We start from the raw sequence: 26,261 nt of genomic DNA, 5'->3' as shown, positions 1-26,261 counted from the left end.
ATTCTGCAGAAGACCACATGAAGCTGCAGAAACCCTTCCACTTTTCACACGAAGTACAACGCTGATCTCTGCTGGTACAAAAGCAAGGCTGCAGCAATCAGCCACGTTTAGCACTGCAAAAACTGAACTAAAAATAAGTAAAATGTTGTTAAAATGAGTGTATTTTTCCTTGATTTGAGCAGGTAAATAAAATGATCTGCCAATAGAATAAGATTTTTGCTCTTAAAATAGGAACAATTCGTCTCCATGATCTTATTTCAAGTGCAGTATATCTAATTATCTTATTTTAGGGGTCAAAATACTCATTACATTGGCAAATGATCTTATTTACCTGCTCACATCTAGGACAAAAACACTAATTTTAAGCACATTTTACTTATTTTTAAATCCATTTTTGCAGTGAGCTCATTTCTGACCCAGGAGGAAAAAGGCTCACTCTGGATTTATTGTAAATATTTCCCGGTCTTCCTGCATGTTTTTAGGTGTTTCTCTGCCTCCACACACCTGACCTAACAGGCCTCTGCAGCACCTGGTGGCTGCTCAGGTCATCCCATCATCTGACTCAGGTGTGCTGGAGCAGAGATGCATCTAAACATCCTCAGGACCAGGGTTGAGGACCCCTGGCCTGAGTAAAATAAAAGTTTGCCTAAATTTATTGTCATATCGAGTGATATGACAAACTATGGAAACTATAGAAAAGAGACAATATAGAACCTGAAATCTAAAAACTTGGAGGAAAGGTGAGCAAACAAAACAGGAGGGTGCACTGAGACAGGCGGATAGTTCCCTTTGTTTTATTTTGTTTCTACTTTCTATTCCAACTTGTTTTATTTTCCTAAATTTTAATCATGTAAAGCATTTTGTGTAGTCTTTGTACTGAAATGTGCTATACTAAAAAAATTGCCTTGAGTAATTAAAACTATAAGTTTTAATTGGTAGGATAGGGAATAATCAGAAAATATGAAAGTTTTATGCATCTTAAATGACATACTCACCCAGAAACAGAAATATAGCGAACTTTAAAACATTTACCTCCTGGTGAGAGGAGAGGTTTAGATGTAGAGATCACAGTAAGTCACAAGTGGGAGGGAAATGTGTTAGAACATGAGGAAAATGGCTGCAACAACCTGGTTAAGTGTGCATACCCTTTATATGTTGAAGCGTCTTTTAAAACGTTCACACCTTCTCTGATTCTGTGAATAATGAATCCAGAATAAAGTTCCTAAATAAAGAATCCTTTTTGGATTCAACATTGATCTCTTTGAAGGGAATCAATCAGCAGAAGCATTTAAAACATGAACACTGTGGCAAAGAGACCTGCTGCTGTAGCTGGAGAACTTATAGAACAGCAACGTCTGAAAATGTAAACGTTCTGCCTGAAAAAGTAACAGAGCTGCAGGCGTAACTGTCCTGGTTTCAGTGTCTGTCAGGTTGATTAAAAGCATCTAAGATACTAAACTTTGTGTTAAAGTGTGCTGAGATTATAAATTTGACGTCGCAGCTTTAATTATTCCTGCTGAATCCACCAAGTTACTCAGGTTTTTTTCCTCCATACAAAAGTGAATTCCTCCCTATCCAGAAACGCATCATTTAATGCAAAAACTGCATTGTTGTTTTTTTACTAAATATGTAACAGCACAAATGTGAATTAAATGCATGTCAAAAAAGGTCAAGAAACTTTCTGTAAACATTTAATTAGTTTTATTGGCAGCTGAAAACCAGTCTAGACAAGAACACCGTATTGTTTCAGAACGTCTGTGTATTTTGCGATTTTGCTCTCAACGTTCTTCTCCGCCTGCTTGGTCAGCTTGATCGTTGTCTTTTTCTTGAGGTGGCGGAGCTTCGCCTTCTCTTTCCTCTTCTCCTCCAGCGTGGCTGTGATGGCCTGGTACTTCCAGCCAACTTCATGCGCCAGACGCCCAAGGAGGGCAAACTGAGAAACAAGCAAAATCTCATTAAAAAAAACCTGGAACACATTTATAGATGAGGCACGGCTCCATTTATTTCAATAAAATGCCAATAAAAATGTTTTTTTAAGGAGAAATCAAGCTGAGAGTAAATCTAATAAACGTACCTTACGGGTGGGCTTCAGACGCACAATTTTAAGAGCTGCTGGGACAACCATTCGCTTTCTCTGCAAAATAAAGCCCAAAATTAGAAAGAAAAAAAAAAAACACCATGTCTACATATTCCTGGAATGACACGTCTCAGGTTTTGTTTTGTTTATTCCTCCTCACTTGAAACTCAGACAAGGGGGTTAAAGAATTAATCATCACAGACGGCCACCACCAAGTTAAGAAAAAGATGAGCGCACACCTTGTCGTAAGGTGGAGGGATGCCATCAAACACCTTCAGCCTGTCCAGAGCAGCCTGGCCTCTTTTGGTTTTGTGGGGCAGCATCCCTGAACAGAGAACATTTAACAAATTAAACACTTTAAACTAAGGAAAACGCCTCTAAGGCGACAACGTCCAAGCACAGACTGATGCCCAACTCAGCAGTCAGATCCGTAATGTTTGGCTCATCAACGGCAGATCAGATTCGGGATAAAAAGGCTCATCACTGTTGGGCAACCTGTGCAATGGCAACTAATCACATTTGTGCTTTATTTTTTAGTAACGTCTCATTCTCACCTCTCACCGTCCTCCAGAAGATCCTGCTAGGAGCTCTGAAGTGGTAGGGCCCACGCGACGGGTTGGTGTTCATCCTCTTACGCAGGAAAGCCAGATACTTCACTGTTATGGGACAACACAGCAGGTTAGACATCAAGGCAAACTGGGCCTTCAGCGCTGCTACAGACAGCGCTCATGTCTCAGATGGTAGTGCATGTAAAGTATCCTCATGGTCAGTGAAACTCAAAACAACATTGGGTGAATCATCACCGACGAGCGTCTAATGAATACGGCGGAAATTCAACAGACTTCACTCACGTTTGTTACGGTAGAAGTTGCCAGAGATGTTGATGCCCTCACATCTCACCACCACCACTTTGTGCCCTGATAAAAACCACAAAAAATGCTCATTAAAATATGAGGCTACGTGGTTTATTTAGATTAGGAAACCCACAGTTAAAGTCTTACCCAGGAGGACCTGTTTAGCCACAATGGCAGCAAGTCGGCCCAATAGATGGCCCCTGCCATCTAGTAGCAGAACCTGCAGGAACAAAGCAAAAATTAATGACAAGATCTTTTAGTTAAAATTGCTCTTTATAAATAACAAGGCCAAAAATCTTGTTGCAATATGTAAACAAAATGGCTGAATTCCTGCAGCAGAGACTAGGCGACCTGGTTTAAGCCACTGAAGCTATAAACTAGATTAAAGCAGCCGACTAACTCTGGAGAACTTCTTTTAACTTGCTTTTGTGTTGAAATTTGCCCGAGGAACTAACTTTTTTGGGACTCCAGTTATTGATCACATGGATAATGGTGCAGGATCTTGTAGGGATAAATTTGAGTTGACTACTTATTACTGTTTAAATCAGTATTTTTGCATTCCTAATAAGGACGCAAGCAGGGCTTCTTTTGTTTTGATCTGACCAAAACTTCATAAGATTTAAGGAAATCCTAAACAGATGTTGGGCAACATTTGCCCACTTGATCCAGGAACACATGCTCATTAAATCGGCCTGGACAAGGCAGACAAAAACTGATAATACTTTTGCTTAGTTTTAGGATATAGTTATAACATTTGACAAAAACGTTGTCCATTTCATGCAAAATTTTCGGTTCCTTTAACTGTATAAATAAAATAATTCACATTAGCGACAGTTTGCAACTAGTATTTCTACTGACTGATATGCAGAGCAAACGATAGATTGTTACCTTTTCCTATGGCAATATCTAAATTAACCTAGGGTCACATGTGTGCAAATTTAGACCGAATAATTTCATAGTTTAAGTTTGAGAAAAAAGGTTTCATTTGACATCGACATCTTTTTACAAATCATATCTTTACAAATCTCAAAGTTATTTAAATGCCGTCAGGTTTAATATTTCGACATGATTGCAAACTTTATAGCCATAGATACCACGGAGGACTTTCTAAATGAGCATTCAGAGCGGCGGAGCTAGCATTAGCATTTAGCACACAGCACGATGGAAAGCCATTTGAGAGGCGAAGTATTACCGGCCAACACAACCGTGTAGATGAAAAAACTAATCTGACTGCATCAACTTTTACATGGCCGCTTTCTAAAATTACAGAAACTGTTTAAATTGTGAAGCTGGAAGAGCTGCCTCGTAAGCGAAGCTGCCATGATGGAAGGCATGTTCACACCGCAACGGCCAACTGTCTGCCATTACCCTAAAATTATAACATTTCGGAGAGAAAAAAGAGCCAAACAGACATCATACCGGGTAAATATAGTTATTATCCGCTGTTCTGCTACGAGAAGGCGCGAAATAGTCGACTCAAAAGAGGATTAACAAAGTTTATAGCTCCGCGCCGCCCGCTCACCTTATTGAACCGGTCCGCCATGATGTGCGAAAAGAAAGAGGAACGGGGCTGCTCGTGGTAAAAGGCAGGGGCAGCCGGAAGTGACGACACTTGAATCTCTCGATTATTTGCGCCTTGGTCTTGACTAGCGCCATCTATCTACGGAGAGGCGTAGTTGTTTTTAGAAATAATTTTCTCCGTCTATAAAATGATGGTTATTATTTAAACACATGTTGGTGCAGAAATAACGTTTCGGTAACTGGAAACCTCAGAGAATTTACCAGGTATTTACTTCAATATATTTTTATGGTTTAAGATATTTTAATAAATTAAACATTAGACATCTATTTTCATAACGCTGTAGTTGCCTGCTTGTATGCCATCGATGTTGGCTATCAAACGTTGTTTATTGTACTGACTAAGTCAGAGTTGTGGAACAATATCATACATGAAAAAAAATCTATTAATTGGCATTTTTTCAATCTAATGCTGCATTTTTACGCAGCATTGCATGGAAGTATTTAAATCTCAATTTTAAATTTATAATGAAACCAGTTTTTGTACTAATAGGCTTTAACACGAACTCTGTGATTTCAGCCGTTTCTCACAGTTATAGTTTCAGTTACACATATTGTGACATAGATAATGTTCCTTAATAATCAGGGTCAATTCAATTTAATTCAATTTATATCAAAACAAATAAACTTTGTTATTAAAAAAGGCAAACTAAAGAGTTGTAGTAATTTTCATTTGGAGACTTTCCTCTTTCTCTTCAAAGTGACAAACAAAACCTTGTCTCAAAGTGGTCCATCCACTCTCTAAACTCTGTCCCTTGTCTCTTTCTGATACGATCAACCAAAATATTTCTGTGTATTTTTGCAGATGACAGGACTCGGACTCTGAAGTGTGAATGCAAGTCAAAATGAGTAGTGAGCACTTGATTCCCTGTGGTGCTGCTGTGTTGGTCAGATCCATGACGGGAACGTCTCACAAACTGTGCTGTTCGTCATCTAGTCACAGATAGAGATAGTTTTTAAGGCCTCCACTGATGTCTTCTGGACATTCTTACATAGCAAATCCGGCTGCATTGTGGTTAGTGAACTGAATAAACCAAACAAATATGATACACACCGCTTTGTCCAGGTGAAATCTTCAACTTTAACTTTACAGCAGTGCGGTGCTGCAGTGTTTCCTGAAAGGTGCATCTTCTCTTACTCTACAGGAGTAGAGTATCCTGTAGAGTTACTGCAATATTTCTGAGCTGTGTGAAAACGAAATTTCGTTCTGTATGCACTCTGTGTATACAAAATGACAATAAAGAAAGTCTAAGTCTAAGTCTAAGTCTACTCAGGTGAGCCCATGAATCGCTCTGCAGGACTTTCATGAGGTGTGGGGTTCGGTTTTTGCTACTTAAGAATCAGAATCAGCTTTATTAGCCACATTTGTGCACACAAAAAAGGAATTTGACTTTTGGTTCCACTTCCTCCTTGATGAACAGACTGATGATGAGATTACTGGAAAAAGAAAGATCTTCCACAGTACTGGACCTTTCTCCTGGACCAGGCTGAGGTTGAAAATATGCCAATGAATCCCAACTCCAGTTAATATATATATAAAAATAATTGTTATTCCACCTATATGCGGTGTCTTCCAAAAAGATAATAAAGCAATGGACAAGTGGCATTTAAATTCAATGTTTTAATCGAAATAAAAAAAAAATGTGTTAAAAATGTATCCCTTCTCAATAAAATACTGATCACAACGATGAAATGCTTCCTACAACTGTGACAAGCTTTCTGCGTGTTCATACCTGTATATTTAACCATTCTTCTTTGGTGATGAACGCCATTAAAGTCGCTGGGTCACCCCAAAAGGTTACTTCCAGAAGGAAAAAAACATGTCGATGAAATTAAAACAAATTCAATCAAGAACGGCCAGGGTGGGAATACTTTTAATCCTTACTGTGATTGGACCACTCAGGTTGCCAATTAAAAAATAAGCCATTTAAGCATAAATGGGAAATGTTATACATTTATATCACAGGGTAAAAATGCAAATCACACCACCAGGTTCATGCAGGGATTTCCACAAGTTGGGGTTTGGTTTTAGAGTAGCACCACCTACAGATGCTGTAATGACAGCCAATCACAGCACTCTTGGTCTACTTATTTTAAACATGCATCTTCACATACTGCATCATTTAGGTTTTTTGGACAAAGGACCCGTTCTACATCTAAACTGCTGAACTTTTCAGCTTAGCAGAATCCTCCCTCTGACATTAATATTAAAACTTATATTTAGGAATTTATGACGTGTAAAAAAGCATGTAAAAGCATCATGTTACTCCAGTGCTTTATTGTTTTTGTTCACTCCGCTTTCGTTATGATTGTGAAGCTAATGGTGTTTTCAAAGAGATTTATGTTTAAAGTAATTTAAAAATTTTTACACCTTTTATTTCCCCCCAAATAGAAACATTCCCGATGCTCTGTGGGAAAGCATCGAAGTAGACTGACCATTCTCTCTGCCACAGTCCGTTGAAATATGAGTGAAAAGCAGCCTGGAGGGTTTCAAACTCGCAGTGTAACACACACTTTTATTCCTTGGAACAATGTATAAAGCTGATGCTGACTAGTTTAACTGTCCGTAGGTGTTTTTATGATGGCGTACAGCCTGAAACGTGCAGTGCACCCATGAATACCACAGCAAAGCATAGAAACACAACAACAGATGAGGAGATTTAATAACTTTCAGTCATTTACAGATCAGCAACCAGTGTCATGAATAAAGGCGTTTTGGGCGGCGAGTGAAAATAAACTTCTTTTGGATTGTTCCTCTCAGTCGTCATGCTTCAGCTTCCTGATCTTTCCCTTGTGGCGGTCTATCTCGCGCTGCAGGCGCTCGATCTCCTTCTTGTGGTGATCGATTTCCTCCAGGTGGTGCTGCTTCAGCGCAGCCAGCTGCTCCTGCTCTTTTCGCCTTACGTGTCGTCGCACGGACGGACGGACGGGATCACAAACAGGAAGAGCAGAAAACCACAAATTAGATTTTTAATATTTCTCCCATGGTGTAATTGGTGTAGACATACAAACATACTTGAAATACATCTCCTCCTCAGCAGCTTGCTTCTTGCCCATGGCTCCACCTGCCTCTCGGATGGAGCCTCCACCTCCTCCACCTTTTCCTGCACCTTTACCCAGCTCACCCAGCTGCAGCAGAGAGACAGCAATTCAAAGAATAAATCCAACAGCCTTTATTTAAGCATCAGGAACAGGTGCATTATGAAAAAACTAATGTTTTCATAGATTGTGGTGAAAGAAGTTGAATCGTCCCACATTTGCCTTTATTTTGGGTGTCAGATACGGATATAAAACCTGATATGATGGATTAAATTATTTAATAGCAGGTCAGAATGAGGCTTCTGCTTTGCTGAGGTGCCTCCACCTTCTGTTGCATGGTAATCTGACAAAATGTCATTTTTAGAGTTTGAAAAGATAACATATCCAAATGTAGCAGATTAATTTCATGCCTTCTGGCAGCTCTTGATAACTTATGTTACAATTGTGGTTTTTATTTATGATATTTAGCACATTTCTGTGAACATGTATATTTACCCTCTAACAATTCCCTCTGTTTTCAATTTTTTTTCCCAGCACAAATGTTTCAAATTATGAAATAATGGCAATTAACCCCATCTTTGGAAGGCTTAATTCAACCTTACTCGCCCCTCGTAGGCCTGGTTACTGCCTCAACTGTAGAATGAAGATATCCCCTAAACAGAACCTCAAAGCAGATGGTCAAAGATATGAAACACTTAGGTGTGACAAAAAACTAGAAACAAAAACAATCTGGGTTTTTCTTTTCCAATATGTTGGACCCAAATAAATAACTAAGTCAAGCACAGCTAAACATTATTATTTTTTTTTTAAATAAGAGAAAAATGTAATTAACAGAAGTGACACTGGCTTGGGGCACTAAGAAAACACCAGTCTTAAACATGTAACATCCTAAGAAGGATTTTAAAAGTAAACTCGCCAATAATAAAACAGGATGCATAGATTAAAAAAAAGAATATTCAGGATTTTAATCAGTAAAATAACAGTTAATTACAGCAAGGAACAAAGTACAGAAAATAAAATTATTTGAAATGCACACAAATAGAAAACTAAAATGGCAGCACAAATATATAGATATAACAGACCTAACAAGTTAAATTAGGATTGCATAATCTTAACTTCTAAAAGCTAAACCTAGAGGACGTGCATTAATTTTGCTTTTAGAAACATTAATACTGGTCATAGTGCTCTGGTCTACTGGAAGACCTTACTGTGGATATTTATTTATTTTTTTCCCCCTGTGGACATTTTAACATAACTTCAGGTTTTATCTGCAGGCGGTTTTCAGACCACCTTCCGGGGTCTTTCTGCCTAACAGTAAATGTGAGAAAAACTTTACCTAAAAATCACCTTAGAGTCAGTTCCAATATTTAAACTCCGGAGTGACGCGCAGCTGCAGGTCGATGCAGCGGTAGAAGGGATAATAATGATGGTAAAAATAATTAAAACCCAAAGATTACAGTTTATTTGTTGGAGAAGCTGAGCTACAACACAGCAGAGTGAAATGTTGAAGGTCAAGATTGGTCTTAGCGATCTTAGAATCAATAAAGGATCACGTGTTTATTAATTAATAATAATAATAATAAAAATTTATCCCTGCAGAAAATGTTTTCCTCTGTTCTAACCCAGATAGTACTTAACGCACCAACATTTAACCCAAATCACTAAAGGTGATTTAGAAACGGCCATTTTAAAGCGGATATCCCGAACCTGTAGTAGGAGCCAAGCTAGCAGGAGGAAAGGATGCTAAAAACAGGTTGCACTCCGTTTATTTTTATTTAATTTAACGGAGGAGGACAACAGTTGACATTTAATACCTGGTCAGATGACATTCTCAGCTGAGATGTGACAAAACTCCTGACGTTTAACCTCAGGAGCCTCGCCATGTTTGCTTATCGGGGGTGAAAACAAGGCTAATGCTGACGCTGTGCCCTTGTCCTCTGGACTACACCGATGGACTGTACCACCGTGGGCCGGGCGGAGTGGGGGGCTTCCCACGCTCCGTGGGTCTGCAGCTGAGAAAGGTGGAGTCTAACGACGAGCAACGTGCTTACTCGTTATTGAAGGAAGGTTGGAAAACTTTAGCTGCTTCCGTTAAAATCCGCCTGATCTTTAAAATAAAGTTGCGTAATGGTACGTCCTCCAGCGTAACATCTCCATATTTACGTATCTGCCGCTGACCCCACGTCGATACGGGTCATTAGCTGTGTCCTTCGAAGGACGCATTTTAAGACCGGTGACGTCACAACGATGCGCGGAGGCTGTCCCATTTGGCAAAAATTCTGAGGATGCTTAAAATGCAGCCTTCAAATGCGTCCTCCTTTTCCCCGAATTCTGAGGATGCACCGCTACCATCCTTACTGGCCTTGCCTGCCATAAGATTTCCCAAGGTGCTTTGCTCGCTTTTTTTTTTAGTAGTTTAAGAAGAAGAAAGAAGGCGGATTTTCATCAAGACTAATGGAAAGCAGCAGCAGCGCTGGCAGTAGTGCTGAGTACAGCTTTGTAAGTAGTTTGTTTTTATTTTTTTAACTGAACATTATTAAAATACATGACGGTAACGGAGCCACCGGAATTTGTAGGACCAGCTAAAGCTAAAGCTTAGAGCTAATCTGTTGATACGAGACTTTTAGCAACATTAAAAGCCTTCATAAAAATGTCACATTTTTTTATTTTAACCTACATCTTATTGTAACTGTGCTGATAGCCATGTCCCTCACAAATCCGATCAATTTATTCTCATACAGTTTATTACAAGTGATTAGAACTGTCAAAGCTTAATGCAGCTGAAGAAATAACATCAGTCCAGCTGTGCTGGGCTGTCAATACTGCAAACGTTTTGTTTGAATACTCAATAACGTATAGTTAATTTACAGTACAGTATAATAAGGTTTAAAGTATAATTCACTTGAAGAACAATACCGGCGTAATTATACAGAAAAGTCATTTTGCCTGTTGACATAACAGAAATATGCTTTACATGTCATTTTGTTCTAGGGAGCAGGGAGCATACAGAGGATTTGATAAAACTCCGTGGGCAAAATGACCACCTCTTTACCAGGGCCAAAAATACTGCCACAGTTGGATGGAGGTAAGAGTTGAGACATAATTCCATATACATGTTGCATTTATATGTAAAAGTCACACAAGTTCAAAGAAGTCCTGTTCAAACACCAACATACAAATATAATCTTTTGATCACATCAAATGATGCCCAGATGTCACTTTTTTTTAATCTTATAGTTGTGATAGTAGTGACCCTTGTGTGTTTATCTCTTCTCATTTCTCTTGTTTAGAACAATCCTGCAAAAAACGGGCCTGGAGGGTGAAGTTGAGCCAAAACAGGCCAAAAAAAAGTGGGACAACTTGGAAAAAAAATACAAAGTATGTTCAGGTTTGGCTAATGTAATGAAATACACACACACACACACACACACATATATATATATATATATATATATATATATATATATATATATATATATATATATATATATATATATATATATATATATATATATGAAACACTCCTTTTTTCTAGCTTCAAAGAAACACTACAGAAAATTGCATCTGTTGATACAAATTGTTTTCCTCTACTTTAGGAATGCAAAGATCCAGGGACAGGGCAGGGGGTCAGTGGGAAGCCTACTGCTGCCACCTCGCCATGGTTTATCCTCAGATTCTGTGTTGCTGTTATTGTTAAATTAAATTATTAAATTGTTTATAAAAGTTATTGTTGTCTGTGTGTTCTTAAAGTCTTTTAACCTTTTACATCATCTGTTTCATCACTTCTTTACAATTTAAGTAAACTTAGAACAACTTCTCAGTGATAACATCAATTTATTTTTAGGGAAACAAGTATTTACAATAAACTATCAAAAACATTTTAACTATTTACATTAGATTTTAAAAGTAACTACTACAACTATTTACAGAAGATATAAAATAAATATTACTAAAGAACACACATACACACACACATACATATATATATATACAATTTTGACTGAGCAGGAGTCCCTGGTGGTGCTGCTGGACTGGATGGGATGCCACACAGATGACCTTGGAGTCTTCTGACTGCGAGTGGGACATCATTTGGGGGATGCCTCTCTCCACTGTTCACCACATCGTCCATCAGGGTTTGCTGGGCTGACCCAATCGACGGCTGCCATGTTCCTAAAAATGTTTAAGAAGACGCAGAAAATGACTTTACTACAACTGTTTTCATAACCCTTACATGAGAAAAGCTAAAAAGTGATTATACTTGCCATCTACATGTAATCGTGGTCGGGTAGACCCTCCTCCAGGGCAGACACCTCGGCAGACAGCTGGTCCCGCCAGGGAGCACCACTGACTGCCTCCAACACGTTCTCCCCCTCCTCATCCTCTGGCATGTCGTCCTGCACTTCATCGTCTGGGGTTATGATGTCACCGGCTCCCAGGCAGATGTGCATTTAAGTTGATGCAGCAGTACATCGGCCTTGTCTGGATAGAGACATGAAGATTAAGAACAACAGGATTAGATGATAGCAATGTCATTTTAGCTGATATAATTCTAGTGAATGTTAACCGCTTAACGCCTGGTGTTGCTAATTTGTGACCAAACAATTCTGGCCTTATTTCTACTTATTCTACTTATTTTACTTCATCTAGATCCCCTATTTAACTTTTTTTTTACGTTTTTATATTTAGATTTATATTTCCTGTATTATTTTTTCGTTATATAATTACAAATAAAATCAGGCAGTAAGGGGATAACAATTTAGACAAATAATGACTTATTTCTCAATATTAGTTTGGCTTCTCAACACAACATTAGTGATAGTGAAAGTAGTGATTTAAGTCAGTTATTCACAGGGTTTGTAGACATTTAACTATTCAATTCAAATTACTAAAGTTACAAACATAAGCCTATATCAAGTCTTACAAATAAATATAACATTTTATATTTAAACATATTCGTCAATCTGCTGACAAGCGTTTGTTTAATAACTGGTATATTATGATCATTAGCAGGCCCCTGTGAGTGAAAATAATAGCAGGTAAATGTTACCTCTCCACTGCGCTCCTCCAGCCTGAGAAAAATTCGTCGCCGGCTTTACTGCCGCCGAAGCCGGCTAAACCGACTCTCCTCCACCAATAACAAGTAAATAATAAAAAAATTCAATATCCATTTTTTTGCGTCGTTTATCGGCGCTGGTGCTGTTTTCGCCGGGCTTGGGGTAGACGTGATGACGTCGTGCCGCAACCAGGAAGTGCTCCAAAGGCTAGACCGTCCCATTTACCAACGGCTGAGGATCCTCCGGAGCATCCTCCGATGGCTGGGTCCTCCTAAGGCTGAGTAGGCTGGGTCCTTCGAAGGACGCAGCCGCCGAATTGAGACACAGCTTGTCGCTCCCAATGTAGTTTTTTTTTTTTTTTTTTTTTTTTTTTTTTTTTTTTTTTACTTTTTCTGAAACAAAATTTAAAATACAATTCCAAAACGTACAATTCCAAAGTACAATTTTTCGTGGCAGTTTGTATGCTATCCATAAGACAAAAAAAGAAAAAAAGAAAAAAACAATATAAACTGAAACAGACGGTGATATTAAAAGGAAAAGGATTTCTCTGCATTTAACCCATCCCCGTTGGGGAGCAGTGGGCTGCCACTGTAGGGCGCCCGGGGAGCAGTCGGGGGATAAGGGTCTTGCTCATGGACCCTGAATGCAGGCAGTTGGGATCGAACCGGGTCCTTGTCAGAGCGCAAGCGCGCTGTTCTAACCACTTGGCCAGCACTCCCCCGTCTGTCAATCAGGCAGCACAGGAGCTTGGCTGAGGTATACTCTTTCAACTATGACTATGTTATTTACCAGTTACTTCATCGAGGCATGAAAACTTTTAATATCATTTTGGGATTGCTTGGAAATTTGGAGAAACTTTAAAGAATATGCACTTGTGAATAAAGAATTTTCCAATAATGAAAATAATATGACATAAAAAAAAATCCAAATTTTTGTCTTGAAAAGTAATGCCAAATTTAACTCCTTTATATTCAAAAGTAGGAATCCTATTTTTCGTTGATAACCAATCATGAATCTTTTTCCAAAATGACTTGGACGTGTTCATATATATATATATATATATATATATATATATATATATACAGAGTTCGAAATACAGGGGGGTCCGGGGGGGCTCGACCCCCCCCCCCCCCCCGATTAACCCATGAGACCCACTGAAAACCTCAAATGCAAAATTTAAAGGGGGTCTCAAATTGTGTCAAAAAATTTTTTAAATGAAATATTTTTGTCACTAATGGTCACTAAAATGTTTTTAAGCTCAACATGTCCAGTATTTAAAATTAAATTTTTTTTTTCACAAATATGTTCTGTTTTTTGCCAAGTGGAACCAGCCAATCCTGTTTGCGTATGCAAATTAGCCATGTGCGCGCAAAACAGAAGAAAGACGCAACGTTGACAACAATTAATACAAATTTTTTTTAAATTTTAGTATTAGGGACTGATATTATCTGTTGTGCCTGTTCACTTTATCTGTTTCACTGTTGGTGAATGAGACAGTCCTCTCGAGTCCTTGTATGTCTGGTGAATGTGAAGAATTGACATTAAAGCTGACTTTGACTTTGACATTGTAATGTTATAGGCCTACTGCATATTGAGAAAATTTAGATCGGTATTGCGCAACAATCGGGAGATGAGGACCCCCCCAAACATTGACAGGTATTTCGCACACTGTATATATGTATCTATATCTATATATCTATCTATCTATATATATATAGATCTATATATATAGATCTATATATATATATGTATATATATATATATAGATCTATCTATATATATATAGATAGATAGATAGATAGATAGATAGATAGATATACACACATATTACAGTTAGACCCAGAAATATTTGACAAAGTTTTATGTTCGCTGCTTATGAAAACATATTGGGCTTAAGGTCCAGACTCTCAGCTGTAATTAGAGAGTATTCACCTCCAAATTGGAGCAAGGGTTTAGGAATTACAGCTCTTTAATATGTAGCCGCCTCTTTTTTAAGGGACCAAAAGTGATTGGATAATTGACTCAGAAGACTAGAAAATAAATACAGAGGTGTCAAGTAACGAAGTACAAATACTTCATTACTGTACTTAAGTACACTTTTTAGGTATCTATACTTTACTCCATTACTTATTTTTCTTCCTACTTCTTACTTCTACTCATTACATTTTCACACAAGTATCTGTACTTTCTATTCCTTACATTTTTAAAACAAACATTACTCGTTACTCTTGGCTTCAGTTTAATATTTATAAATATTTATTTCACGTAATGTGCGCCATCCAATGCAGATCATTGGCGCCTTCCACACCTAGTGAGAACAAGTGTAATTGGATGAGTCATATAACGCAAACACTTGTTGGTTAGCTATTCTATAGCTATTCTCTCTCTCTCTCTCTCTCTCTCTTTCTCTCTCTCTCCACACACAAACTACATAGAATGTTTTTGCACCAAAGGGTATAGTTTACATTAGGTATTTGATGGAACTCACACATTTATGTTCTGCAGGCTTGAATACTACCTCTGTTTGGAATTGAATTCCAATAAAGTTTGAGAGAGAACATGCTCCTTGAGTGACTTTGTCTTTGACTAATGGGTTAATGATTATGTTGTGTGTTGGGCCACATGTAGAACTAATCAGTGTTTAAATTAAGCTTTCAATTCATATAGTAGCATTTTTTTAAAGGTTACTTTATACTTTTATACTTTAAGTAGTTTTTGGAGCACATACTTTTTCACTTTTACTTGATTAATGAGGTCAAGTTGATACTTCAACTTTTACCAGAGTGTTTTTAAACTGCAGTATCTATACTTCTACTTAAGTAACAAATGTGTGTACTTTTGACACCACTGAATAAATAGCAAGGCTGCATGGGCTTTTCCCTCGTTAACCGGTCATCAATTAAGCAGTTAAAGGGTCTGGACTTGATTCCAGGTGAGGCGTTTGCATTTGGAAGCTGTTGATGTGAACACACAACATGCGGTCAAAGGAGCTCTACTTGGAGGTGAAACTCCGTCATGGAGATAGCAGAAATGTTAAGAGTGGCCAAATCAACAGTTTGGTACATTCTGAGAAAAACAGAGGGCTGGATGTCCATGGAAGACAATAGTGACAGATGACCGCAGAATCTTTTCCATGGTGAATAAACCCCTATCATGACATCCACTCAGTGAAGTACACTCTCCAGGAAGTAGGTGCATCAGTATCTAAGTCTACCATAATAAAAGACTTTATGAGAGTAAATACAAAGGATTCAACACAAGGTGCAAACCCAGGAAACCCAGCGTTTGGTGACGTCCATGGGTTCCAGGCTTCAGGATTCTCAACTAAATATTGAGAATTAGCATTTTACTTATGGTTATGTTTATTTGTCCAATTACTTTTGAGCCCCTGAAATGAACGTTTGTATAAAAATAGCTACAATTCCTACATGTTTAATCATATATTTTTGTTCAACCCCTTGTATTAAACCTTAAAAAGTCTGCTCTTCAATTATGTTGCAGTTGTTTCATTTCAAATCCAACGTGGCGGCACGCAGAGCCCAAATCAGGAAGTTTGTGTCACTGTCCAAATATTTCTGGACCTAACTGTACATATACACACATTATTTATATATTATATACAGTTCATATAAGGAGACAGCTCGTCTTAATTTGTCTACAGCATCAGAGACGCATTTCCTTAAAATCTTACGATATGATTAAGAAAGTTAAAACTTGTAATCAGCGAAGAGTTTAGAACAGTTAATTGGTTTTAAATTGGTTAGGGTTTTCTCATTTTCATTTTTGGGTTTGATTACTATTCAAACGTGTTCACAATCTTCAAATTAGGATTTAAAGTAGTAACGTAATTATTTAATTACTTTATGAGATAAACAACATCTCCGGGAGAAGGAAAACAGAAAGATATCAAGGCTTTGCAGAATTTTATTCAACACAGCAAAGAAAGAATCTATCCCCTTTTTGAGCAAACCAAACTCTGGCTGGTGTGCTGAAGGAAAGTCCCCCCCCCCCCCTTCCAATGTCCCCATAAATACTTTGCTTGCCAGGCAACCCCCGGGCCGAAACAGGACAAGAAATTAAACATTGTGTCAACTTAAAATTTCAACCCACATTCAACATTTTCACTCCATACTCCCTAAACCTACTCACTACAATCACAATATGTACAGGCCTGGTTGGGACCCTTTACTGCAAGCAGATACTTAAGAAAAATAAACACATCTTCTCATTTCATGTAGAAAATAAAAATCAGACGTCTAATTTAACGTTAACTAAAACTTTCTGAACTGCTCTGTTCACACTGTGTCCACTATCAGAACAAAAAGAGATTCAGAGGCACTCACATTTGTGATGATTACCGGCTAATTAACAAAAAGAAAAATTGGAATTCAATCAAATTGTTCGTTTAAAAGAAATTGGAAACTATTCTGAAGGGCCTGCAGCTGCAGTCGCAGGACGAATCTGAATCTGGCCTGTTTATCTAAAAAAAAGCGTTGTCATGAGTACAGACGAGGCTTATTCTCGTTCACGCTACGCCTACTTAATTAATAAACAGACAACTTTACAAACTACCGCAAGAAAACTCGTCACTAGTTTGACATCCTGTCTGCGTCTCAGCACCGAGACCCCGGAAAACGATCCTAAAACGTCTTTTAAAATATATACAGAACAACGTAATCAATAAATAATTTTTAAACCCAAAAGTGCCGAATCAACCTGCAAACTAAACTGTACTCTAACAACCTTTTACTAAACAAACATTGTCCAGACGACTCCTCACAGCGAACTGCATAAACGGCGACGCTGGACCGAGTCGCCTCACGCCGATATGTTTTGGTTTTCTTGAAAGTACGGAAAGTGGAGGGAGGGCTAAAATGACATAAAACGCAGCGGTTCGGGGACAGATGGGGGGGGGGGGGGGGGGTCAGGGGTCAGGGGTCAGGCAGCGTGTCACAGGGCCAGGAGAGGTCTGCGGAGGCCCTTAGGAGGAGGCAGCGCTCGCCGCTCCCCCTTCCAGCCCCGTCAGTCCTGCTTGGCGTCGCCTAGCGCCCTGAGGCGCTCCAGGAGGGGGGGGTGGGAGTAGTGCCACATGGAGAAGAGCCAGTCCGCCACGGGGAAGCCCAGGTTGTCCTTGTTGAGCTTGATGAGAGCCGAGTACAGCTCTGAGGCTTTGCCCATGCCGCGGGCGAAGGCGTCCGCCTGGAACTCAAAGCGGCGGCTCAGGACCGTCAGACAGAAGGACAGCAGCTGCCGAGAGAGAGAGAGAGAGAGAAGGTGAATACATGCTTAGACACCCTGCCTGTAAAAAGTTACTGCAGGTCATTCATTCCTGCTACCATCAGATTATACAATGCTGCAAAATAACTAACAATAACTGTAATTATAACTGTAACCACAACCGTAACTATAACTGCAACTGTAAGAACCAACATGCAATAACTAATGGGCAATTCTATTTAATACACTGTGCAATAATCCTGAAAGAAGTGACTTCTGCTGCTACCACACCCGAATATATGTCAATACACACGCGTATAAGCCACAGTGAATGTACAGAAGACGTCCCCTGCCTTATTTCTTTTTGTATTTTTTTTTCTTACCTACTTCTTTTTGATCCATGGTATAACGAGGACACACTGTATATATATATATATGAAGCACCTCGTCCTCTTTGACACCTTCTTCCTATGATTACTGAGCCGATGTGACGTGAATTTCTCCAATGTGAGATCAATAAAGCCTATCTTATCTTACACACTGCAAAAATGAATCTAAAAATAAGTAAAATGTTCTTAAAGTTAGTGCATTTGTCCTTGATTTGAGCAGGTGAATAAGATTATCTGCCAACGGAATCAGTATTTTGACCCCTAAAATAGGATAATTAGACATCCTGCACTTGAAATAAGACGATGGAGATGAGTTGTTCCTATTTTAAGTGCAAAAATCTTATTCCATTGGCAGATAATCTTATTTGCCTGCTCAAATCAAGGACAAATGCACTTATTTTAAAGAAGATTTTACTTATTTTAAGTTCCGTTTTTGCAGTGCATGAAGGGCTCAAAGGCAACAGGAAGCACACGGCGGGGGCAACCCTGATCACCTCGTTGTAAGGAGAGAAGATGAACTGGAAGATGATCATCAGGCCGATCAATGTGGGCTGGCTCTCAGTGAATCCGAACGCCACAAACAGCTCCCTGCGTCCGATCAGAACGGCGAACAGGGAGAAGCAGAGGAAGGAATTCATCTGCAGACACAAGCAGGAGACGTTTCATTGGTAAATACAGTCGTTCGGATGCAGAACTACGACAGCGGGACTTTACAGGCGGCTCTTCACCTGACTGATGACGATGTTCTTGACGGTGTGACCGAGCTTCCAGTGGCCGAGCTCATGACCCAGAACGGCCAGGATCTCTGCGTTGTTGCATCCTTGCTTCTTGTTCTGTGAAGAACGTAGCAGAACCGTTTTAGCTGGATCAAACAGCCCCGACAGTCACATCCAAGCAGAAAGTTACATTACGTCTCCACTTCAATGCTTTGCTACAGAGGAAGAACATCTGATGCTCTCCTGCCGCCTCACTGGGAACACGATGATCTGAGATGAACCAAACCTCCTTTTCAGAAATCCTCCTCCGTCTCTCAGTTAAACGCTGCTTTGGTTTGGTACACTGCAAAAAGGGAACTAAAAGTAAGCAAAATTCCCTTAAAATCTTTATATTTTTACTCACTTTGAGCAGCTAAATAAGAGTATTTGCCAATGGAATGAGAATTTCTACCCCTAAAATAAGATAATTAGACATCCTGCACTTGAAATAAGATGATGGAGATGAATTGTTCTTATTTTAAGTGCAAAAATCTTATTCAATTGGCAAATAGTCTGATTTACCTGCTTAAATCAATGCAAAATAGACTACTTTAAAGAGGATTTTACCTACTTTCAGTTCCCTTTTTTGCAGTGTATTGGATCGTGGCGATGAGGTTAGATGCTGCGTACCAGTGTTTCCCTGCAGTCCCTTCATTTTAGACGACTAAGCTGCAGCTCAACCGAACACCATGATTTTATTTACCGTCAACAAATGAGAGCGGCTTGGAGTCACAAACATCAGAAGGAATAAAGTTACTTAGTTTACTTTTAACCTACTGATCCAGACTTATCAGCTGGACGACATAGAAAAAACTATATTGATAAAATAGAAATCATATTGGATCGATATCAATAATTATCAACAAATTCAAAACATATATTTTAAGTGACGCCCTGAACATTTTATGCTGTTGCTTAGAACACAAAGAAAAACTGAATTCAAACTCAACCCTTTATTCAACCAACTTTTTACCAAATCTTAAAGTATTTAAAAAAATTAAAAAGAACTCGTGCTGTCTGAACTTTGGTGGGGGCGGGGCTTGGTTCCTGGGTCTGCGTTGTGATTGGCTGGGAGGATGTAATGACTGTAATATTAACTGGTGAAGATTCTGAGTCAGTCAGGTCATGGTCATTCCAAAAAAAAGAGTAAAAAACAAAGCAACCGGACTTGTTTTTTTACTTTTTTTGGAATGTAATATTAACCTACATGGCTAGAATGCAAAAGGAAGGAAAACAGTTATTCTATTTAGCTTTTTATTGACCCTTTTTTCTACCATAGACATACATCTGTCGATCGATATATATTAAAAACACATTTGTTTAAGATTGCCTTCAACTGTTCTAGTTAACTGAATCACCACTTTTTTGTTCTTTTTTCTATCTACATTTTATTCCTACTTGCTTTTATTCTGTTTTATATTTTAATCATGTAAAGCACTTTGCATTGTCTTTGTACTGAATTGTGCTATATAAATAAATTTGCCTTGCCTATATATTGTTATTGAATTATCATCCAGCCGTACTTCTGACCTCATTTAGAAATCAGAGCGAAACCGTAAACATTAAATTCGAGAAGCCCAGCTGTCTGGTGAGAGTATTATGGACGATAGGAGAGCTGCGCTTTAGATTTCTCTACAACCTTGGCTTTGGTCTTGGGTTCGCTGGGCGCCTCGTCCCTCTCTGCCGGCTGCGCCTCCCCGCCGTTGTTCAGAGGGGAATAGTCCTCCAGCAAAGTGTCAAACAGCACGATGCGCTTGTTCTTGAAGAACCCGTAGAAGTACGCGTTGCTGTGCGAAGAGCGCTTGGACCCTTGACAGACGGGAAACGTTCAACGTTATGCAGGAAAGCAACGTCTTGCACACACTAGCGCGGTCTGGAGGCTCCGCCGAGGTTCTTACCTTCAACCACGTAGAGTTTAGTGAGGGGGAAGCTTATGCTCTTGGCCATGTCCTCTATCGCCGTCTTTAACTCTCCCTCCGGCAGCGGGGTGAACTTGTCAAAGAGTGGAGCGATGTAGTCCGCATAGATGGTTACCAGGACCTTCACACACCAGAGCAGGGAGGAAATATGTGTCCCTTATTAGCAGAACAGGAAATACAACAATAACAGAGCAGAATAACTTAAATTGTGTATTGCACCTCGTAATCGTCACAGGGAAGAGTAATGATGAATCCTTTTCAACCTTTCTATAGATATAAGCCATAAGAATGTAGAGTGCATTTGTATTCAGCCCCCCTTTACTCACATGTGCCTAAATAAACCCACTGCCACCAACTGCTGTCATTTTAACCCAGCTGTTCTGTTTCTGGCCTCAGAGGTTCCTTGGGGAACAAGCAGCAGCGTGGAGATAAAGGAGACGGGTCAGGGAGGAAGTTCTGGTCCGGTTTAAAACAGGTTCTGGTTTTACAACATCTTCCAGAGCTCTGTCCAGTCAAGGGTCCCCCCTACTATTGTCCAAGGGGGGGGACAGAGGTCATCGTTTAAATGTCTGCACCTGTTCACAGTTACTTTCAATAAATATATTAGCCTTGCTGAATTTCTATAAAACAAAATCCAGTTTTTCCAAAAATTCAATCTTATAAAATTCTAAATTGGAGCGATTAAATCGATTTATTACCCGTCCCTAGATGGAGGTTCACCTTTCAGCAGGACAACCACCACATGCATGGAATGGTATAGATCAAATGGTATTTTTAATAATACTCACCTGTACACTGTGAATCGCACACTATTTCCCCTGCATTGTTTACATTGTTTACATTTCAATTGTTTACATAAATCACCGCTGCACCTTATCCTGTAATTTACTGAGATTTACTGTGATTTTTCACGCTGTATGCAAATGAAATTTTGTTCTGTACGCACTCTGTGCATATAAAATGACAAATAAAGTTTAAGTCTAAGTCTAAGATCAAAGCTTATTGGTGTGTTTAAATGGCCTAGTCAAAGTCCAGACCTAAAAACAATTGAGAAATTCTGTCAGGGCTTGGATAATGTTGCTCACACACACTCCCCATCCAATCTGACTGAGTCTGGGCTGTTTTGCAAAGAAGAACGGGTAAAAAAAAAAAAAATCAATCTCTAGAAGTGAAGCGCTGCTACGAACACGACCCAAGAGTGTCTGCTCGTACTGACGGGGGGGTTCTGAATACACAACACACTATATATTTAGTTACAGCAGTATTTAAAACCTAAGCCTCAGCTTTCTTTCACCGTAACACAGTTTCTCCTAGTTAGTGGGTGAACAACGCGTTCTCACACAAAACCAAAGGAGGCAGGAGACGAGTGCGTCACTAACCAGAGAGACAATCAGAGTAAAAAGCCAAGCGTAGATGAAAAAGTAATCTCCGCCGATCTTTATGATGTAGAGGAGCAGCGAGGTGACGGGCAGCAGGATGCACTGGGTCACAACAAACTTCTTCACAGCGTCCTTCAGGAAAAAACTCAACGTCTGAAGGGAAGAGAGGAGCAAAGTCAGCGTTTATCAGACCAGATCTTTAACGAGGAGGGGGAAAAAAAAAACCTACCTGCTGATTGAAGCCGTGCTTCTCCTCGATCACAAACGTGTTGTAGAGACTCCAGGGAAGCCCAGTGACGGCGCTGAACAGCGTGGCCAGAGTCAGAAACACCAAGGACTGGGCGATCTCATAGTCTGGGCCCAATCCGCAGCGGGCCGTCACGGAGCCGGCGACGTGCCACAGGAAGGGGATTCCCCCCAGCAGCAGGATCAGCTGAAAGGGTCCAACGTTAACACAGGAAGACATGCGGGGGTTCTGGGAAACCACTGAGCTATATAATACACTGGAGTGCTAATAACCCGCTGTTAGAACGAGTCACTTTGAAGCCACCGGCCGCCATATTGGTACTCCCTATTTCCCCCCAGTAACTAGGGAATATGTGCGCTACAGCATCGAATAACAAAGATTTTCTCATGTTCAGGGGGGGCTTAAGACTTTTAAAATGTCAAATGCCATATAGTTTTATGTTATGTTCTAAAACTATCAAGTACTGAGAAAGTCATGTGCTGAAATATTTTGCATTTTATTCATTTAAATATATATGTTTAACATTTATAAATATATAAATAACAATATACAAAAACATATATTTACATATGTGTATACATATATATACACATATACACATACTTATATACACATATATATTTATTTAATATGAATAACAAGTAACATATTCCAGCACATAATTTCCTAGTAGTTGATAGTGTTAGTACATCCACTGACTGTAGAATTACCTGTGAAACGTTTTCACACAGCCAGAAAACTGCTTGTTGTTGCAACCAAATCCTGTGGGATTCTCTGAGAGTAGGGAGTAGCAAGATGGCGGCCAGTGACTTCAGTTTTTCGGCAAAATCAGCACTCCAGTGTATTATATAGCTCAGTGTGGGAAACGGGCTCGCCGTCATCTTACCGTTCCTTCGGTCTCGGAGTACAGCCCCGACCAGAAGCTGAAGTTGCTTTTATCCAGCTGATACAGGCGGGACTTCTCAAAGGTGTCAGGATCCATGATCTTGCCGAGTTCCTGTGGGACGTGTGTGGTTGTCCTGTAGACGCTCCTCTGCTCCGTAGGAAAAAGGTTGATAGAAGACGCAGGAAACACATGAAACTTCACGTACGGAACACAAGATTCGCATTTTCAATTCCCTGATCACGTTTATTTCCTAATAGGGGCTCTGGAAGGGGAGAGAAATTAAACTCCAACGTGTCCCGTCTGATCATCTCTTCCAGTTTTTAGCGACCGTGTCTGCACCTCCAGCCTGAGAGGCTGTTTCACTGTGAGTTCACCAAACCTTTACCCCCACTGCTGCACAGACAGAGGCAATGATGCAATGATGAAGCATTAACTGGATGCATTAGAAAGCCCACAAAGGCTGGAATAAATTAGATTTCTTAACTCCTGGTTAAAACAAACGTTGACCTGGTCACATTTTGAGTTTCCAGAAAATGTCTTCGCTACGACTAGTGATCGCAACATCAAACAGAAAAAAATACATTTACCAGTAAAATCATTTTGGAAAACTAAAATCCAAAACTTCAGCGTTCAGGAGTTATGCGATAGACAAGGGCTGGCCGACAAATCAGTTTGATTAATTAATTAATCTGTATAATCTGATTGAATTTGGCTTTGGAAAATGCCTCTAGATCACATGTATCATGAATTGGTGCTATATAAATAACATTTAATTGAATTAATTCTTATTTGCTGTTTATGAAGATTTATTTTTTGGAAAAATAAAGATTTTTTTTTTGTCCATGAAACTTTATCAGTCCTGAAAGGGGAAATAGTTTGTGACAGCATGCAATGTTAAATATATGTTAGTAAAATACTTTAAAGAGGAAACTTTTTTACCCTAAGATGAGGTATTTACTTATTTTTATAAGTCTAAGCTTCCACACGTGAAGGGAGGCCTTTTCTTAGCTGTATAATCTAAACTAGCTCATTGTGTAAAACCACTAGCAGCAAACATTTTGTTATATTCTCATTGTTACAGCGGCACGGTCAGCCATCTTGTTTTATAAGCATGTTTCACAGCTTATATTTAGTTGTACTTTAAGTTAAGGTCAACTCTCAGTCAAGAAGACTGAGAAAAAGCAAGTTTTTAAAAATAATTACTGTAGTTTCTTTTTATGAAATAAAGGTGAGGAAAAAATGGATTAATCAGATTTGTTATAATAAAATCAGAACTGTCATTTTTAAGCCATGTACATCTCTCAGTCCTACGCAAAGTTGGGTTTTCATATTTATTTCACTATTAAAAATTCCCTTTCAGAGGCTTCCACTTGTATTCAGCCCCGTTTTCCAGAAATCGGAGCCACACTCTTTGTTTTTAATCTATCTGCGTGCCGTCGAGGGGTCGATGTAAAACTAAGCGTTATAAAAGCAGCTTTGTTCCTGTTGCCATCAGCATCTGAAACTGGATTTTAGCACAGACTCCACATCGTTTATTGCTTTTCTTTTTCAGAACAAAACTAAAACTATGAGTAATATTTCTTATCATTGGGTTGTTTAAAACAATTCTCCACAAACATCAACATCCCAATAGAAGTGAATCCATCCCCTTTTGGTAAAGTTTTAGTTTTTCCATATTTCAAAACCTAAGAATAAAAGAAAATTTGTGGTTCTTTCCAAAATGATCAAAAGCTATAAGTTGTTGTTCCCCCCAATAGGTCAATAGGTAACACTTGAAGCTCTAATATAGTTTTATTCAGGTTTAGAGCAAGGCATACCCAGGTATGGCCTAGTCAAAGTCCAGACCTAAATCCGATAGAGAATCAGTGGCAACATCCTTCCAATCTGACTACGGTGGAGATATTTTCCATAGAAAGACCAAATATATATATATATATATAATGTTAAAACTGCATGCATATATTTCTCTGTACTTCCTAATAGATAATACAATACTAAGAATCCTAAATTTGTATTTGTAAGATGAGAAAGATGTGAAGAATCCGGGGAATGTGAATAGCTTTTCAATATATTTTATGTGTTAATGTCATTAAAAACACCGACTCAGACATATTAATGACATGAGAGTGTGTTTTGTCGCTCATGACAACAGGTCGGGGCGATGTTGAACCTTGATTTCCTTCCTCATGGATTTTCCCTAAGCGTTTTTTTTTAATTCCGTACACACATTATAATAATAATAAAAAAACATTAGACATGTACTGACCTGTCTGTAGGACAGGTACGCCTCCCACAGATACACCGTCCAGGAGAAGCCCAGGACGGCATAGAATATCTGGGTCTCCACGGGCAGCAGCAGGAGGCTTTGCAGCATGTTTGCTCCGGGTTTCCTCTGACTGGCGCTTCTGGGCTTCAGGCTAACAGCTGCTCCGCTTCCGCTTCACACCCAGACGCGCTTTAAACTTGTGGCGCGGAGACGAGGCGTTAATCCGACAGACACAGAGCCGAAAGGACGAAAGCTTCGCGTCCAGCTTCCACTCCCAGCACAAACGATTCGACGTTCAGGGCTTTTTTCTCTCCATTCATGTAGGATTCCACACAGCAGCGCCCGTTGGTCAGGTGTTACAACGTTTTCTGTCCCCCGATCTAACGGCTGTGACGTTGGTTCCGCCACCTTCAAAATTCCGCCACCATCTCGTTTTGTGACACCAGGGGGCAGTACTGTAGGGTTTTTAATATTTATTTATTTATTTATTTATTTATTTATTTATTTATTTATTTATTTATTTATTTGAAGGAGCAGTAAGTAAGACATTTACTGTAAAATCAACCTAAATCATTATAATTTGCCACCTGGAAAGGAAGTA

The 26,261-nt window shown here is 39.2% G+C and overlaps 3 protein-coding genes, 1 long non-coding RNA gene and 2 other non-coding genes across 6 annotated transcripts; 1 reads left to right on the top strand and 5 right to left on the bottom strand.

Moving 5' to 3' along the window:
- Nucleotides 1-1,686: 1,686 nt before the first annotated feature.
- Nucleotides 1,687-4,815, bottom strand: rpl13a (ribosomal protein L13a). Its single transcript, XM_012855784.3, has 8 exons — nucleotides 4,801-4,815; nucleotides 4,454-4,591; nucleotides 3,079-3,151; nucleotides 2,929-2,994; nucleotides 2,632-2,733; nucleotides 2,317-2,402; nucleotides 2,075-2,134; nucleotides 1,687-1,933 (listed from the first exon to the last, which is right to left on the bottom strand). Exons 1-8 carry the CDS (start codon nucleotides 4,813-4,815, stop codon nucleotides 1,724-1,726), a joined length of 750 nt encoding a protein of 249 aa, XP_012711238.3. The 3' UTR covers nucleotides 1,687-1,723.
- On the bottom strand, nucleotides 2,490-2,566 carry LOC118567092. The gene has a single exon (XR_004933472.1). It is a non-coding gene; the product is annotated as a small nucleolar RNA SNORD50 (small nucleolar RNA).
- LOC118567090 lies at nucleotides 2,805-2,887 on the bottom strand. The gene has a single exon (XR_004933470.1). It is a non-coding gene; the product is annotated as a small nucleolar RNA Z195/SNORD33/SNORD32 family (small nucleolar RNA).
- Nucleotides 4,816-7,154: 2,339 nt separating the features above from the next.
- Nucleotides 7,155-9,505, bottom strand: atp5if1b (ATP synthase inhibitory factor subunit 1b). Its single transcript, XM_012855783.3, has 3 exons — nucleotides 9,363-9,505; nucleotides 7,526-7,638; nucleotides 7,155-7,408 (listed from the first exon to the last, which is right to left on the bottom strand). Exons 1-3 carry the CDS (start codon nucleotides 9,429-9,431, stop codon nucleotides 7,267-7,269), a joined length of 324 nt encoding a protein of 107 aa, XP_012711237.2. The 5' UTR covers nucleotides 9,432-9,505; the 3' UTR covers nucleotides 7,155-7,266.
- A 399-nt stretch (nucleotides 9,506-9,904) lies between these two features.
- Nucleotides 9,905-11,189, top strand: LOC118566976. Its single transcript, XR_004933411.1, has 4 exons — nucleotides 9,905-10,047; nucleotides 10,540-10,633; nucleotides 10,839-10,926; nucleotides 11,145-11,189. It is a non-coding gene; the product is annotated as an uncharacterized LOC118566976 (long non-coding RNA).
- Nucleotides 11,190-16,508: 5,319 nt separating this feature from the next.
- zmpste24 (zinc metallopeptidase, STE24 homolog) lies at nucleotides 16,509-26,059 on the bottom strand. The gene is made up of 9 exons (XM_036150721.1): nucleotides 25,661-26,059; nucleotides 23,395-23,541; nucleotides 22,491-22,694; nucleotides 22,262-22,414; nucleotides 20,862-21,003; nucleotides 20,603-20,772; nucleotides 18,937-19,041; nucleotides 18,703-18,846; nucleotides 16,509-17,849 (listed from the first exon to the last, which is right to left on the bottom strand). The coding sequence occupies exons 1-9, from the start codon at nucleotides 25,766-25,768 to the stop codon at nucleotides 17,625-17,627; spliced, it is 1,398 nt and encodes a 465-aa protein (XP_036006614.1). The 5' UTR covers nucleotides 25,769-26,059; the 3' UTR covers nucleotides 16,509-17,624.
- Nucleotides 26,060-26,261: the final 202 nt, after the last annotated feature.

This window comes from Fundulus heteroclitus, chromosome 19 (assembly GCF_011125445.2).
Source record: "Fundulus heteroclitus isolate FHET01 chromosome 19, MU-UCD_Fhet_4.1, whole genome shotgun sequence".
In the NCBI taxonomy this organism is placed as follows: domain Eukaryota; kingdom Metazoa; phylum Chordata; class Actinopteri; order Cyprinodontiformes; family Fundulidae; genus Fundulus; species Fundulus heteroclitus.
Note: the sequence above shows the minus strand (reverse complement) of the source record. Positions and strands in the feature narration are given on the sequence as shown.

Coding starts and splice junctions, on each gene's coding strand:
- rpl13a (XM_012855784.3), bottom strand. Junction 3,152..4,453: donor TGGCGGACCGGTTCAATAAG/GTGAGCGGGCGG, acceptor TTGTTCCTGCAG/GTTCTGCTACTAGATGGCAG. Junction 2,403..2,631: donor CTTCTGGAGGACGGTGAGAG/GTGAGAATGAGA, acceptor TTCTCTGTTCAG/GGATGCTGCCCCACAAAACC.
- atp5if1b (XM_012855783.3), bottom strand. CDS start 9,431: ATGGCGAGGCTCCTGAGGTTAAACGTCAGGAGTTTTGTCACATCTCAG. Junction 7,639..9,362: donor TGAGAATGTCATCTGACCAG/GTATTAAATGTC, acceptor TCTCTGCTGCAG/CTGGGTGAGCTGGGTAAAGG. Junction 7,409..7,525: donor GAGGAGGAGATGTATTTCAA/GTATGTTTGTAT, acceptor ACGACACGTAAG/GCGAAAAGAGCAGGAGCAGC.
- zmpste24 (XM_036150721.1), bottom strand. CDS start 25,768: ATGCTGCAAAGCCTCCTGCTGCTGCCCGTGGAGACCCAGATATTCTAT. Junction 23,542..25,660: donor CGTACCTGTCCTACAGACAG/GTCAGTACATGT, acceptor CCTACGGAGCAG/AGGAGCGTCTACAGGACAAC. Junction 19,042..20,602: donor AACCCAAGACCAAAGCCAAG/GTTGTAGAGAAA, acceptor CGTTCTTCACAG/AACAAGAAGCAAGGATGCAA.